This window comes from Schistocerca piceifrons, chromosome 11, assembly GCF_021461385.2.
Source record: "Schistocerca piceifrons isolate TAMUIC-IGC-003096 chromosome 11, iqSchPice1.1, whole genome shotgun sequence".
Taxonomy (NCBI): domain Eukaryota; kingdom Metazoa; phylum Arthropoda; class Insecta; order Orthoptera; family Acrididae; genus Schistocerca; species Schistocerca piceifrons.
The window spans coordinates 12,533,937-12,549,644 of record NC_060148.1 but is presented as its reverse complement, the minus strand read 5'-3'; the positions used below and the strand labels follow the sequence as shown (position 1 = coordinate 12,549,644).

At 44.2% G+C, this 15,708-nt stretch overlaps 1 protein-coding gene across 1 annotated transcript in view; it reads right to left on the bottom strand.

The window, feature by feature from the left end:
* The window catches only part of LOC124720216, a 199,118-nt gene that overhangs the window by 70,056 nt on the left and 113,354 nt on the right, over window positions 1–15,708 (bottom strand). The window contains exon 8 of the mRNA XM_047245537.1: window positions 7,678–7,885. Coding sequence (XP_047101493.1) covers window positions 7,678–7,885 — 208 coding nt within the window. The remainder of the gene's footprint in view (window positions 1–7,677; window positions 7,886–15,708) is intronic.

The following is a 15,708-nucleotide window of genomic DNA, read 5'->3' as shown; positions in this document are numbered from 1 at the left end:
TAATCACGAACAGTGGTACGGCCATTTTTAAAATCTCTGCGCAACTGCCTCACTCAGCGTCACTTACTGTACCTCTGGAGTATGCATACAGAGGTCACAATAAACTTCAAATGGCTCGCAATTTTTTGCCAACAAAAACCTGACTTCGGAATGCACCTTCCACGTGCTGGGATTTTGTACTGCACTGCATAACACATCACGGAAACCAAAGTAGCAGGGACACAGACCACACTCTACCACCAATGGATGCGTACCAACTGTAGGAACGTTACGGAGCCAAGATGGCGGTTGTCGCCCTGTCCCCTGCTGTCATAGACCTACACATCTTTTATTTTCTGGATAGCCCTCGTGCCTTCACAATCTACACCCAGGGTCCAGACACCCTACACTCATTTTTCCACAGCCTCGAAACATTATCTCAGCTGATAATGCAGAAACCTGGAAATAACTGAGAAAAGTTAAGGTAGTAAACGTACGTAAACACCACTCGTGTATTAAGCGTTAGACTTTTCCTGGCCAGGCAGATGCTGCATACAGGGAAATTTGAGGTTCCAATCCCTCCCGTCAGTATTGCCATTGCTTCTTTATTTGGGCAGCTCCTCATTCGGTCATGCAAGGGCCAATTGGACCGTGTTCCAGACTGCCCTGCCTCAGGAAAGAAGTCTGTGGAGGTTCTGGGAACAGAATCATGGTGCTACTGCACTGGAGGCAGTGGCGCTAACTGCTCGGCTAAATACGCACTCAGGAAAATGGTAATTGTTCCACACTTTTTGGTAATCTCTTTCTCGGCCTTAGTTGACAGCTGTTGTATATACTGGGAAATTCATGAGAAATTGCACACAGTAGGTTAACTGCAGGACGTAAATGCCCACCAGGCACATAAATACAACAGAAGTTCAGACAGAGTGTGACGAACCAGGCTGAGATATTTTTAATTCCCCTCTCGTTTTACCATCTGCCTCCTTAAATTTGTTTTGTTACTTTTAACTATTTACCATTAGCATACAACAATAGAATCTGCTTTTTCCTGTAAGAGAAAGGTTGGCCCTCAGTTTTAAAGAATATACCACCAGATCTAATTCTGTGCTTAGTTTTATGTATGTAATTGATTTTCTAATTTATTGCAGCTATTCCTAGTTACTATCTTTCATTACAGGGCGAAATCAGTAATTGTTTCGTAACTGAAATTGTATTCTTGACATACGGGGTGTTCAAAAAGTCTCTCCGCAGTGCCGTACGATTGTTAGCCGCGCGTGCCGTATGATTGTTCACCTGCCTGGGTTTTTCAACAAAACAAAAAACGCACAACGATACTGCAGTAATATTCTGTACCCATTCGTAGGAGAACTTCCGTTAAGTGAAATACTGAACCGTTATTTTCAACAAGATCGTGCAACCGCGCATACAGCTCACGTTTCAATATCACTGCTTGCTGATGTTTCTGGTGATCGCATAATTTCACAGGGACTTTGGCCTCCACGATCGCCTGACCTAACACCAAGTGACTTTTTCTTCTGGGGTGCAGCGAAAGCAACTGTCTATAAAAACCGTCCAAAATCCATCGACGAATTGAAAACTGAAATACCTACTTTCACTGCTTCTGTTACAGAAAAAATGTTACACCTTGTGTTTGGAAACATAATTAGACGGATTGAATTGTGTATACAACAACAAGGGGGGTACTTTCAACATTTAATGTGAAAATTTGTTAGTAAAAATTAATATTCAATAAATTAATAACTTGCATTTCACTGAGCTTCATTTCGGTATATTCACTGCAGCATACGGCACATGCGGCTAACAATCATACGGCACTGCGGAGAGACTTTTTGTACACCCTGTATAAACAAATATAAATTCTATACTAATTACAAACATTTCGTAGACGAAATACTAGTAATCCTAAAGTATCTATTTAGCTCTCTTCAAAAACATGTTAGCAAAGCCAGCACTTGATTAATTCCAAAGTAATTATCAATTTTGTGAAACGTATTGTTTGTGTAACTACATATGTTAGTTTCATGGTTTAAACAAATAATTCGGCTTAAACCCTTTAGTAGAAGAAACTGTTAAAAAGACAATTTTTCAATGTACTCAGTTAATTTAACGAGTTAAGTTTTAATTGTAATTTCTGTAAATTAAACTTTGTACAATGTGTACTTTCAGCACCTATTATTGTGACGATATACACTACTGGCCATTAAAGTTGCTACACCAAGAAGAAATGCAGATGATAATCAGGTATATTCATTGGACAAATATATTATACTAGAACTGACATGTGATTACATTTCACGCAATTTGGGTGCATAGATCCTGAGAAATCAGTACCCAGAACAACCACCTCTGGCCGTAATAACAGCCTCGATACACCTGGGCATTGATCAAACAGAGCTCGGATGGCGTCTACAGGTACAGCTGCCCGTGCAGCTTCAACACGATACCACAGTTCATCGAGAGTAGTGACTGGCGTATTGTGATGAGCCAGTTGTTCGGCCACCATTGACCGGACGTTTTCAATTGGTGAGAGATCTGGAGAATGTGCTGGCCAGGGCATCAGTCGAACATTTTCTGTATCCAGAAAGGCCCGTACACGACCTGCAACATGCTGTCGTGCATTATCCTGCTGAAATGTAGGGTTTCGCAGGGATCGAATGAAGGGTAGAGCCACGGGTCGTAACACATCTGATATGCAACGTCCTCTGTTCAAAGTGCCGTCAATGTGAACAAGAGGTGACCGAGACGTGTAACCGATGGCACCCCATACCATCACGCAGGGCGATACGCCAGTATGGCGATGACTAATACACGCTTCCAATGTGCATTCACCGCGATGTTGCCAAACATGGATGCGACCATTGTGATGCTGTAAACAGAACCTAGATTCATACGAAAAAATGGAAGATTTGCCATTCGTGCAGCCAGGTTTGTCGTCGAGTACACCATGGCAGGCGCTCCTGTCTGTGATGCATCATCAGGGGTAACCGCAGCCGTGGTCTCCGAGCTGATAGTCCGTTCTGCTGCAAATGTCATCGAACTGTTCGTGCATATGGTTGTTGTCTTGCTAACGTCCCCATCTGTTGACTCAGGGATAGGGATGTGGCTGCACATTCCGTTACAGCCATGCGGATAAGATGCCTGTAATCTCGACTGCTAGTGATATGAGGCTGTTCGGATCCAGCACGGTGTTCCGTATTACCCTCCTGAACCCACCGATTCCATATTCTGCTAACAGTCGTCACATCTCTACCAACGTGAGCAGCAATGTCGCAATACGATTACCGCAATCGTGATAGGCTACAATCTGACCTTTATCAAAGTCGGAAATCCGATTGTATGCATTTCTCCTCCTTACACGAGGCATCACAACAACATTTCACCAGGAAATGCCAGTCAACTGCTGTTTGTGTATGAGAAATCAGTTGGAAACTTTCCTTATGTCAGCACGTTGTAGGTGTCGCCACTGGAGCCAACCTCGTGTGAATGCTCTGAAAAGCTAATCATTTGTATATCACAGCATCTTCTTCCTGTCGGTTAAATTTATCATCTGTAGCACGTCATCTTCATGGTGTAGCAATTTTAATGGCCAGTAGTGTATAAGGGCCTGATTTTTGGTCTGGAGACAGTCAGTCCACGGCCGAGTTTCACACGAGTAACATGCGCTGGTTAGAAAAACAACAATGCTTCAACTTAACAGTGTAATAAGTGTTAAACAATGACGCCGTGTGTAAAAACAGTGACAGTGTCTGCTCCATACATACCTGATTATTCTTCAATGACTGTGAATTTGGTTTTTACTGCTCTTAGATGTTCAACAAGAAACTATTTTAGCAGTATGTGGAGGTTCGCCTGCTAACTATCAATGAGGCTTATGGAAAGTTTAAACAATGATGCCCTGCCAATACATATGTAACTGTGCATTACTGGGTGCTTGTGTAAACAGTGTAAGTAAAAGACTGGGCAACACAACTGTGCATATGTCGGCTACATTATTTACAGCAGTCCGCGTCCAAATTACAAAACCCTTTTTTCAGCCAGTGTAGCGACACAGTAAGTCGGTCGGTTGGTTGGTTTGTGGGAATAAAGGGAGCAGACTGCTACGGTCATCGGTCCCTTGTTCCAAAACTTCAAACACTCACACAGAATAAAAACGAACAATGGACATGACAACAGACGACATAGGACAAGAAAGACCCAGACTGAGACCCATAGAGACAACAAAGGAAAAGCCAATCACCTAGAAACACACTAAAAAATAACCCAGTCTAAAATCGTAGGCCAAAGGCCAGACTCACAACAAAAAAATTACAAACACTCAGAGTAGGTGATAAAAACCCCCTGCCCCAATAAAACGTAAAACGAAGCCAGCCATAGCAGGGTCATCAGTTAAAAGGGCAGGGAGCGTATCAGGCAGCGCAAATGTCTGCCTGAGCACAGCTAAGAGTGGACAGGCCAACAAAATGTGGACCACCGTCAAAGACGCCCCGCAGCGACAGAGAGGCGGGTCCTCACGGCTCAGTAAATATCTGTGCGTCAGCTGGGTGTGGCCAATGCGGAGCCGGCAAAGGACAGCTGAGTTCCTGCGAGTGGCTCGCACGGGTGACCGCCACACAGTCATTGTCTCCTCGACAGCACGGAGTTTATTGGGTGTGGTCAGATCGCGCCATACAGTGTCCCAAAGCGTGAAAACTTTGCGGCTTAAGACAACTCGCAAATCAGACTCCAGGAGGCCAATGTCCAGAGTTGGTTCACTGGTGGCAGTCAACACACACAGACCACAGAGCGGCCGCAACAGGCAAGAGTATGTAGGGACTCATGGATAGCCATCACCAGATGAGAACGAGGGAAACACTGGTTGAGAGCTCGTAAACCGCTCAGAGAGTCGCTACAGATAATGAAGGTCTCACCTGAGGAGGAGCGGATATACTCTAGGGCACGAAAGATGGCAACCAGCTCAGCAGTGAAAACGCTGTAGCCAGCCGGCATTGAGTGTCATTCATAATGGTCCCCTAGAGTGAGAGCATAACTGCCACGACCGGCAACCGTCAAACTGTCAGTGTAAACAACGCCAGAGCCCTGATACGTGGCAAGGATGGAAAGAAAGCGGAGGCTGAAGGCCTCCGGAGGGACCGAGTCCTTCGGGCCCTGTGCCATTCCAGCCGAAGGCAAGGGCGAGGCACACACCACGGGGGTGTACGCAGAGGTGCCCGGAAAGGAGGTGGAACAGGGAAAACCCCAAACCCGGAGAGAAGCTCTCCGACGCGGACCGCGATCGTACAACCCGACCGGGACAGACGTTCTGGGAGACGGACCACCGACTGCGGGAACAGGAGACGATAATTAGGATGCCTGGGCAGGCTACAAACAGGTGTAGCATAAGCGGCCAGTAAATGTTGGCTCCATAACCGCAGTGGAGGGACACCTGGCTCCACTAGTATGCTGTCCACAGGGCTGGTCCGGAAAGCACCAGTGGCAAGGCGTATCCCGCTGTGAAGGATTGGCTCCAGCACCCACAACACAGATGGGGATGCTGAACCGTAAGCCACGCTCCCATAATCCAGACGGGACCGGATTAACGCCCAGTAGAGCCGTAAGAGGGTAGATCGGTCAACGCCCCAGCTGGTGTGGCTGAAGCATCGCAGAGCATTAAGATGCCGCCAACACGTCTGTTTAAGCTGCCGAATATGTGGGAGCCGAGTCAACCGGGCATCAAAAACCAGACCCAAAAACCGACGTGTCTCCACCACAGCAAGGAGTTCACCGGCAAGATAAAGCCACGGCTCAGGGTGAACAGTGCGTCGCCGGCAGAAACGCATAATGCAGGTCTCGGCAGCCGAAAACTGCAAGCCGTGCGCTACAGCCCGAGACTGCGCCTTGCGGATAGCGCCCTGCAGCTGACGTTCAGCAGCTACAGTACCAACGGAGCTACAGTACAGGCAGAAGTCGTCAGCATACAAGGAAGCCGAGACAGATGTTCTCGCCACCGCAGCGAGCCCGTTAATTGCAATTAAAAACAGGCAGACACTTAAGACAGATCCCTGCAGTACCCCGTTCTCCTGAACTTGGGGGGGAACTATGGGAGGCCATGACTTGCACGTGGAAGGTATGACGCGACAGAAATTCTCGCACAAAAATCGGCAGCAGACCGTAGGTCTCTAGAAGAGCGTAGTGCTCCAAAGGATTGGAAAAGGGCACAGGTCATCTCAGTTTTCAAGAAGGGACATCGAACGGATGTGCAGAACTATAGACCTATATCTCTAACGTCGATCAGTTGTAGAATTTTGGAACACGTACTATGTTCGAGTATAATGACTTTTCTGGAGACTAGAAATCTACTCTGTAGCAATCAGCACGGGTTTCGAAAAAGAGGATCGTGTGAAACCCAGCTCACGCTATTCGTCCACAAGACTCAGAGGGCCATAGACACGGGTTCCCAGGTAGATGCCGTGTTTCTCGACTTCCGCAAGGCTTTCGATACAGTTCCCCACAGTCGTTTAATGAACAAAGTAAGAGCATATGGACTATCAGACCGATTGTGTGATTGGGTTAAAGAGTTCCTAGATAACAGAACACAGCATGTCATTCTCAATGGAGAGAAGTCTTCCGAAGTAAGAGCGATTTCAGGTGTGCCGCAGGGGAGTGTCGTAGGACCGTTGCTATTCACAATATACATAAATGACCTTGTGGATGACATCGGAATTTCACTGAGGCTTTTTGCGGATGATGCTGTGGTGTATCGAGAGGTTGCAACAATGGAAAATTGTACTGAAATGCAGGAGGATCTACAGCGAATTGACGCACGGTGCAGGGAATGGCAATTGAATCTCAATGTAGAGAAGTGTAATGTGCTGCGAATACATAGAAAGAAAGATCCCTTATCATTTAGCTACAAAATAGCAGGTCAGCAACTGGAAGCAGTTAATTCCATAAATTATCTGGGAGTATGCATTAGGAGTGATTTAAAATGGAATGATCGTATAAAGTTGATCGTCGGTAAAGCAGATGCCAGACTGAGATTCATTGGAAGAATCCTAAGGAAATGCAGTCCAAAAACAAAGGAAGTAGGTTACAGTACGCTTGTTCGCCCACTGCTCGGATACTGCTCAGCAGTGTGGGATCCGTACCAGATAGGGTCGATAGAAGAGACAGAGAAGATCCAATGGACAGCAGCGCACTCCGTTACAGGATCATTTAGTAATCGCGAAAGCATTAGAGATGACAGATAAACTCCAGTGCAAGACTCTGCAAGACAGACGCTCAGTAGCTCGGTACGGGCTTCTGTCGAAGTTTCGAGAACATACCTTCACCGAGGAGTCGAGCAGTACATTGCTCCCCCCTACGTATATCTCGCATAGAGACCGTGAGGATAAAATCAGAGAGATTAGAGCCCTCTCAGAGGCATACCGACAATCTTTCTTTCCACGAACAATACGAGACTGGAATAGAAGGGAGAACCGATAGAGGTACTCAAGGTACCCTCCGCCACACACCGTCAGGTGGCTTGCGGAGTATGGATGTAGATGCAGATGTAGAAGACCCCAACCATGAGGTGTAGAGAGGACGTGATGGCGCCGTGTTGTGTCGTACGCCTTCTGCACGTCACAGTCGACTCCGAGGACGACAGACAGAGAAATAAAAGCAGGTGGGACCGCTACACGAGGAGCTGCGAGCACTCACCAGTGGTGAGCCGGAGGCGGCTCCCTCTTCCGGTCCGGCAGTTCCCTCGCTGCCGGACGGAGGCGCCAGCGAATGCGGGGACCGCGTCTCCTGGTCGGTCTGCGACCCTCTGCAGCACCTGCAGCGTTGCACGCCGAGTTCGTGCAGTGCCGCCATCGCTTTCCGCTTTACGGTCTCCGCGTCGGGCGTTGTGGCGTAGAGTAATTTTCTGAAAAGAGGAGGATTGTGGTGACAGTGTGATCTCTACTGTCGCTGGAAGTCTAGGCTCAACTGGGAAAAGGCTATCGATTGCCAGTGTGAGGAAAGCGTCAGCTACGGATAGTTCGATTAGTGATTACAGTTGCCACCGAAACAATTTTATGTTTTTTTTTATTTCTTTTTATTTTTTTTTATTTTTATTTTTCATTTTTTTTTCTTTTTGCTGTGCAAATATTGTAACAATTTAAAAATTAGTTACTGATAATATAATATAAACGTATCTAAAAACAAAGATGATGTGACTTACACAAACGAAAGCATTGGTATGTTGATAGAGGCACAAACAAACACAAACATACACACACAAAATTCAAGCTTTCGCAACCCACCGTTCTTTATCAGGGAAAAGGGAAGGAGAGGGAAAGATTTTAAGGGAGAGGGTAAGGAGTCATTCCAATCCCGGGAGCGGAAAGACTTACCTTAGGGGAAAAAAAGGACGGGTATACACTCGCACACACACACACACACACACACACACACACACACACACACACACACACACACACACACATATCCATCCGCACATATACAGACACAAGCAGACATACCAACATCAGCTCCTCTTGTAGCGGCACTGCACTAACTGGCTGTGCAACGCTACAGGTGCTGCAGAGGGTCTGCTTGTGTCTGTATATGTGCGGATGGATGTGTGTGTGTGTGTGTGTGTGTGTGTGTGTGTGTGTGTGTGTGTGAGTGTGTGTGCGTGTGCGTGCGCGCGCGCCCTCCCGAGTGTATTCCTGTCCTCTTTTCCCCCTAAGGTAAGTCTTTCCGCTCCCGGGATTAGAATGACTCCTTACCCTCTCCCTTAAAACCCACATCCTTTGGTCTTTCCCTCTCCTTCCCTTTTCCCTGATAAAGAACGGTGGGTTGCGAAAGCTTGAATTTTGTGTGTGTGTGTCTGTGTCTGTTTGTTTGTGCCTCTATCAACATAATAATGCTTTCATAAGTTACATCATCTTTGTTTTTAGATATATTTTTCCCACATGGACTGTTTCCCTCTATTATATTCATATGATATAAACGGATACGTAAAAAAAAATCTGCTCACCAAGTGGCGGCAGGGGAACACACACAAAAGAATTTAACTTTTACGAGCTTTCGGCGCTAGTGGCTCCTCCTTCTTCTGGCAGAAGAAAGAGCCAGTGGTGCCGAAAGCTCGTAAAAGTTAAATTCTTTTGCGTGTGCATTCCCCTGTCGCCACTTGGTGAGCACTGTTTATATTGTACGTGGTGTCCAGAAAGTCTCTCCATAGTGCCGTACAATTGTTAGCCGCGTGTGCCATATGATTGTTCAAGTGGACTCTCCCAGCATTCCACTCTTTCGTTTATCTCGGCCAGTGGCAGTAGTGTCGCCGGTGTGTGTCGTTACGCGTTGACACGAATGTTCAAGTTTAGTTCCTTTCTTCGTGTGTTTCGTTTTTGTTACTGTTAAAATGGTAACCATTGAAGAAAGTGTGTTTTTAGCTGAACGAGTGTTCGAAGCTTGTGGTAAATACACAGTTTCAGATCGTCAAACATTGAATTCAGTTTTCCCGGAGGTAACACTCCCACATTGCGATACTGTGCAAGATTTGACTAACAAATTTCGAAGTACGGGTTCAGTGACAGATGCACTGAGAAGTGGTCATTCCAGCTTTTTGTCTGACTCAATATTTCCCATAAAATGTCCCCAAGTCCGAACAAGTCAGTAACAAAACTCGCCCGGGAAATCGATGTTAGTGTCGGAACAGCCCACACAGCTGTATGGAAAAAAATTAGAACTTTTCCCATACAAAGTGACAGTCGTGCAAGAACTGAAAAATGCTGATCATGGCAAGAGACTGCATTATAGTCAATGGTTCAAAAATTTCATCAATAAAATGAAAGGGATATTCTAAATTAAACGTTTTTCACTGATGAGGTGTGGTTTCATTTATCCGGGTACATGAACTCGCAAAATTCTCATATGTGGAGTACTGCAAACTCATTGTGTATTCGTGAGGAACCACTTCATCCTGTGAAAATAGGAGTTTGGATTGCAATTTCTAGACTTCGGATTGTTGGTCCCATATTTTTCAGCTAAACAATAAACGCACAACGATACTGCAGTGATATTCTGTACCCACTCGTAGGAGAACTTGTGTTAGGTGAAATACTGAACGGTTATTTTCAACAAGATGGTGCAACCGCACATACAGTTCGCATTTCAATGTCACTGCTTGCTGATGTTTTTGGTGATCGCATAATTTGACAGGGACTTTGGCCTCCACGATCGCCTGCCCTAACACCACCTGACTCTTTCTTCTGCGGTGCAGCGAAAGCAACTGTCTATAAAAAATGTCCAAAATCCATCGATCAATTGAAAACTGAAATACCCACTTTCACTGCTTCTGTTACAGAAGAAATGTAACACATCGTGTTTGGAAACACGATTAGACGGATTGAATTGTGTATTCAACAACAAGGGGGGCACTTTCAAAATTTAATGTGAAAATTTGTAAGTAAAAATGAATATTCAATAAATTAATAACTTGTATTTCACCGAGTTTCATTTTTGTATATTCACTGCGGCATATGGCACGCACGGCTAACAATCATACGGCCCTGTGGAGAGACCTTTTGAACAGCCCGTATTTGCAAATTGTTTGAGGTATAGAACTGCCCAGGCCTAATAAAGTTTGGCTAAACTGTTTTGCTGATGTCTAGGAGGATGAGCATGAATCAAACGAACAGTAATTTATTTTAATTAAATCAAAAGGCAGTTACAAATTATTTTTCCCAGTGAGAAGGAAGACCTTCTATTGCAGCATTGCAGAATGGAGCTGGTTGCGACAGGAGCCAGTTGTGCTCAAATTCCTCAATACCCTGTGTAACAATACAAGTCGAGATAGATGTAACGGAACTTTAATAGCGTATTTGCCTCTATTGGTTACGGCAGAGAGATCGATCTTTCGGTCCTGTCTGTATATTTATATATAATATTGCACGAATAAAGGCTGGGCGAGTGTAAAGCTATCGTTAAAAATGCACGCCGTGCGATTTGTTAAGATTTGGTCGGTCATAATAATAATAACATGCTTTTGAATACAATTAAAATATAACAGCAATACCTGTTTAGTGTTATTGGAAATAATATGTAGTAAATTAATGAGTAAGGTAGCTGATCCTATAAGATGAGGTAAAATTAGGCATATTGAGGTGTTTTGTGCTTCATATGGACAAAGCTGACGATACGGCGTCATTTTTTTTTTTTTTTTCGTTTAATCTTAGAAATAAACAAGTAAAGAAGTGCTAATTGTGCATAGTGAGAAAATATAGGGGAGTGTTTTAAATAACTACGGTATACAATCGGAGTAACAAAAGGACATTTAGGCACACGAAATCGCGGATAGCGAAGTGCGGTCATTAAATTGAGTACACCTAGAGGGCGGTCAATTCCGGGATAAATCTATAAGCATCTCACGAGGGACGAGATATTGAGACCGTTTTTTTTTTTTCTTTAAATTATATCGCGGAGAGCTGGCTCCAATTTATGAAAAGGACAAAAACGTTAACTTTTAAGTGAACTCTTAATAATTGCGAATCGGAGAGAAAAGTGTGTAATTGTCTTACACCTAACAAACATTCGTGGAGGCGGTGACTAAACTAGAAGAGTCACTTACAAAATACTGTATCATTATCATTGACTTTTTGGTGTCGAGCAACCAAAACTGTTCGTCAAATGGTTTCGATGGAAGTTGGGACTTAGGGTTCAGGCACTCGCATATACTCCACATCAGAGTGTGAGTGAGTGGTGAATGCGAAATAAAACTGTGAACAAAGTTACGTTAAATAAAACAGAAGAAACAAGACAGCTTGGTTGTATCTGTTATTATTCCATAAACTGTAACATTTCTTATTGTGGTACGAAGGCTTTATAGACGATCTTTATGACAATTTGCTTTGAAGGGACCTCGTTACAAATTAAGTTTTGGGGACCTGGTCAAGAGGGGGTAGTTGGTAGATCCCAACTACTGCAGTTGTTCTGGAATCAGGTGCTACCGTGACCGTTGTGTGTCGTCAGTGACTTAAGGTTACCATATCTCATGCTCTAAGATAGACGCGCCTTTCCACTGGATATAACGGTGCCTCACGGCAGCAACGCCGACGACGAAGGAAGATACGGTAGACCTAGTCATCTTCAAATCTTTGCCCTCCTAGAGCTTCTTTAAGCGGTCCAGACAAGTGGAAACCACAGAGTCATCAGTCTGGGCTGTAAGGAGGATGACAGAGTTGAGTGCAGTGCATTTTCTGTAGTTTGGAGACCACTTCTAACGGTTTGGATGACTTAAAGTGTTGAAGTATAGATGCAAACTTCCACTTCTTTTACGAGACAACTTACTGGAGGTGTTCAGCCAGACTTCCTTCCTGGCTGGCCTGCTGTTGCAAACTCTCTTTCACTTCTTCTCCAAAGTATTTTGCTAGGTACAGGAACTTCTTAAGATTCTTTTTACTTATACTTACTTTTACAATACTCGAGTATAGGCCGAACGAGAGTTTTGTAAGTCACCTCCTTTGTTGATGAACTACATTTTCTAAGGACTCTCCCAATGAATCTCAACCTGGCACCTGTCTTACCGACAATTAATTTTATACGATCATTCCACTTCAAATCATTCCGTACACATACTCCCAGACATTTTACAGAAGTAACTGCTACCAATGTTTGTTACGCTATCGTATAATCCTACAATAAAGGATCCTTCTTTCTATGTATTCGCAATACATTACATTTGTCTTTGTTAAGGGTCGGTTGCCACTCCCTGCACCAAGTGCCTATCCGCTGCAGATCTTCCTGCATTTCGCTGCAATTTTCTAATGCTGCAACTTCTCTGTATACTACAGCATCATCCGCGAAAAGCCACATGGAACTTTCGACACTATCTACTAGGTCATTTACATATATTGTGAAAAGCGATGGTCCCGTAACACTCCCCTGTGGCACGGCAGAGGTTACTTTAATGTCTGTAGACGTCTCCCCATTGAGAACAACATGCTGTGTTCTGTTTGCTAAAAACTCTTCAATCCAGCCACACAGCTGGTCTGATATTCCGTAGGCTCTTACTTTGTTTATCAGGCGACAGTGCAGAACTGTATCGAACAACTTCTGACATTTTACAAATTCCATACTTCACATAAATAAATACTGTTTTGTAAGTCTCTCGTGTCTCCAAGCATTAGAAACTAAATAAACTACATACAAGAGAAAGCTGACTTAAAAACCATGTCCATTCTCAACATGAAACAGAATACACATCTTCCCTTCACCAAGACTAAGACAGAAGTTTTTAATGGTTCTTTTTCAACTGTTCACAGTACTATAACAATGGTCAAAACACAATTAGAACAGAATAGCATAAACACTCCACGGTTCTTCTGTCCACTTTCACTAAACTTCCACGGATCGACCGACAAGTACTTGTCAATGCAGTTCGACCGCCGCGTCTACAGTCTGCTCACAACTCATTTCCAACCTGCACACACAAATGTGTGACGCGCAGTAGGTAGGATTCCACTCTCTCGCACTCGTATCTAAAATATTGCGTGTTCGAGATGGTAGAAGGCCGAGTGGTTCTAGAATTTATGCAGAAATTCTCGAATCACTACACACTGGAGCTGCATTATGTGGCGAATCAGACAAACTCGGTCTTTAGCAGCGATACGCATCCCTCACCTTCTTTGACAACTTGCAGCAGTACACATCAGAAATTGTGCCTTGGTTGCGTGAAAAATCAGTGAGCAAAATGCTTCGGTGGTCAGAAAAAAGAAAAAGAAGAAGAATGGTGAAACGAAGCTTGCCAGCTGACAGTCAAAACTCTGCTTTCACTAGGGTCCTGTCTCCTTTCCTCTCCCACTCCTACTTGGCTTTGTTGGATTCAGGAGTATAGTGGTGATGTACATTTCATTGCAGGAGACGACCGATCAGAAATGCACCATTTTCCTTCGCAAACCTCACTGTAAGCCTCTGACAGACCTCCAGACGTTTGAACTTTTAATTTTCGGTCAAAAGGCAAAGGACCCAACTGGAACACACTTTATGGAACCGAAGGAAATTTGTGATGGTCACTTGACAGCCCCCGTAACTTATTCCACCCTCTTCTGCAATTTCTAATAACCTCAACAGTTGATCGCCTTTGAGAATGTCTCGAACCGCACGAATGTTTTCGTCTGTAATGCCAGTCTGAGGGTGGCAACTGTGTTGCTGATTTTCCATTCTCGTCCTTCCTCGAACTCTTTCCACCAGAGACACACACACACACACACACACACACACACACACACACACACACACACATCCTTGACAATGTCTGATCACGAAACTGTGCAGCCAATCTCTGGACAATTTCCATCACTTTAACTTCTTGAAGAAATTTTATAATCCTGCATTGCATAGTGGAGAGGTGCAGTTGTTGCTCCAACATTGTCTGAGTTACTTACGAAGCTGTTGGAAGTATGTAGTGGCCAGCTCCCCTCATTTCTAACATCCCCATCCGACAGTACTACGAGGTGCAACAATAAAGTAATGAGACTGATGTGGAAAAAAAAGTTGCTTACCGTTTTAGTCAAGTTTAGTGTTGTCCCTTCAAAGTAGTTCCCTTCTGATTGCTCACACTTTTTCCAGCGCTTTTGTCATTGATGGTAACATTTCTGGAACTCATCTTCTGTAATATCCTCCAAGACCCTCGTCACAACTTTTTTGGACATCTTGTGTTGCGTTGTTTGTGTTTTGACTCTTAGAAATAGAAAAAAGTGGCACAGAGCGATATCTGGTGAATAAGGTGGCTGTGGTAGTACTGAAATTTGTTGCGAGGTTAAAAACTGCTGTACTGACAGAGCAGTATGGGATGGCGCCTTATAGTGATGCAGAATCCAATGTTGGCATGGACACGAAGAACTCTTTTACGAAGTCTTTCTAAAATTTCTTTGTAGTGACACTGGTTAACTGTTTGTGCAGGAGGCACCCACTCTTTATGAACAATTCCCTTGGAATCGAAGAAGCACACAAGCGTGCATTTCACTTTTGGCTTTGATACGTGAGCTTTCTTTGGTCTGGGTGATCTCTCTGAGCACTATTGCTAACTTTGGCGTTTTGCCTCTGAATCGCACTGAAAAAACCAACTTCCATCACCAGTGATAACACGGCTCAACAATTCTGGATTGATTTCTGTTTGCTCTAACAGATCGGCTGCCACATTTTTCCGTGTTTCTCGCTATTGTGGTGTGAGATTTCTGGGGACCATTGTTGCACAAATCTTTCTCATACCAAGATCATCAGTTATTATTAGTCGAACCATTTCTCGATTGATGTACAGTTCTTCTGCAATGATTTTCACGGATAATCTTCGATCAGATCATACGAGTTCACGCACCCTGGCCAAGTTCACATCCATTTGTGATGTTGATGGTCGTCCGCTGCGGTCATCATCTTCAATATTCGTTCTGCCTCCACTAAACATTTTACGCCAACGAAACACTTGAGCTCTTGACATAATCCCTCTCCGACTCTTCTGAAGCTTACTGTAAGTCGTTGTCAAGTATTCACCCAATTTAATACAAAAAGAAATGGCATATTGTTGCACAATATTATGCGGTTCCATTTCTGTGACGAGAGACACAAACATGCGTTAACTTATTATAGCACAACTCACGACTGAGCAGCTGCATCGATGTGAATGATGTATGTATGGAAAGCACATGTAAGTCTTAAGTCAGTAAATAGTGGAAGTTTAATTTTAATTCATGTACATAAATTGAC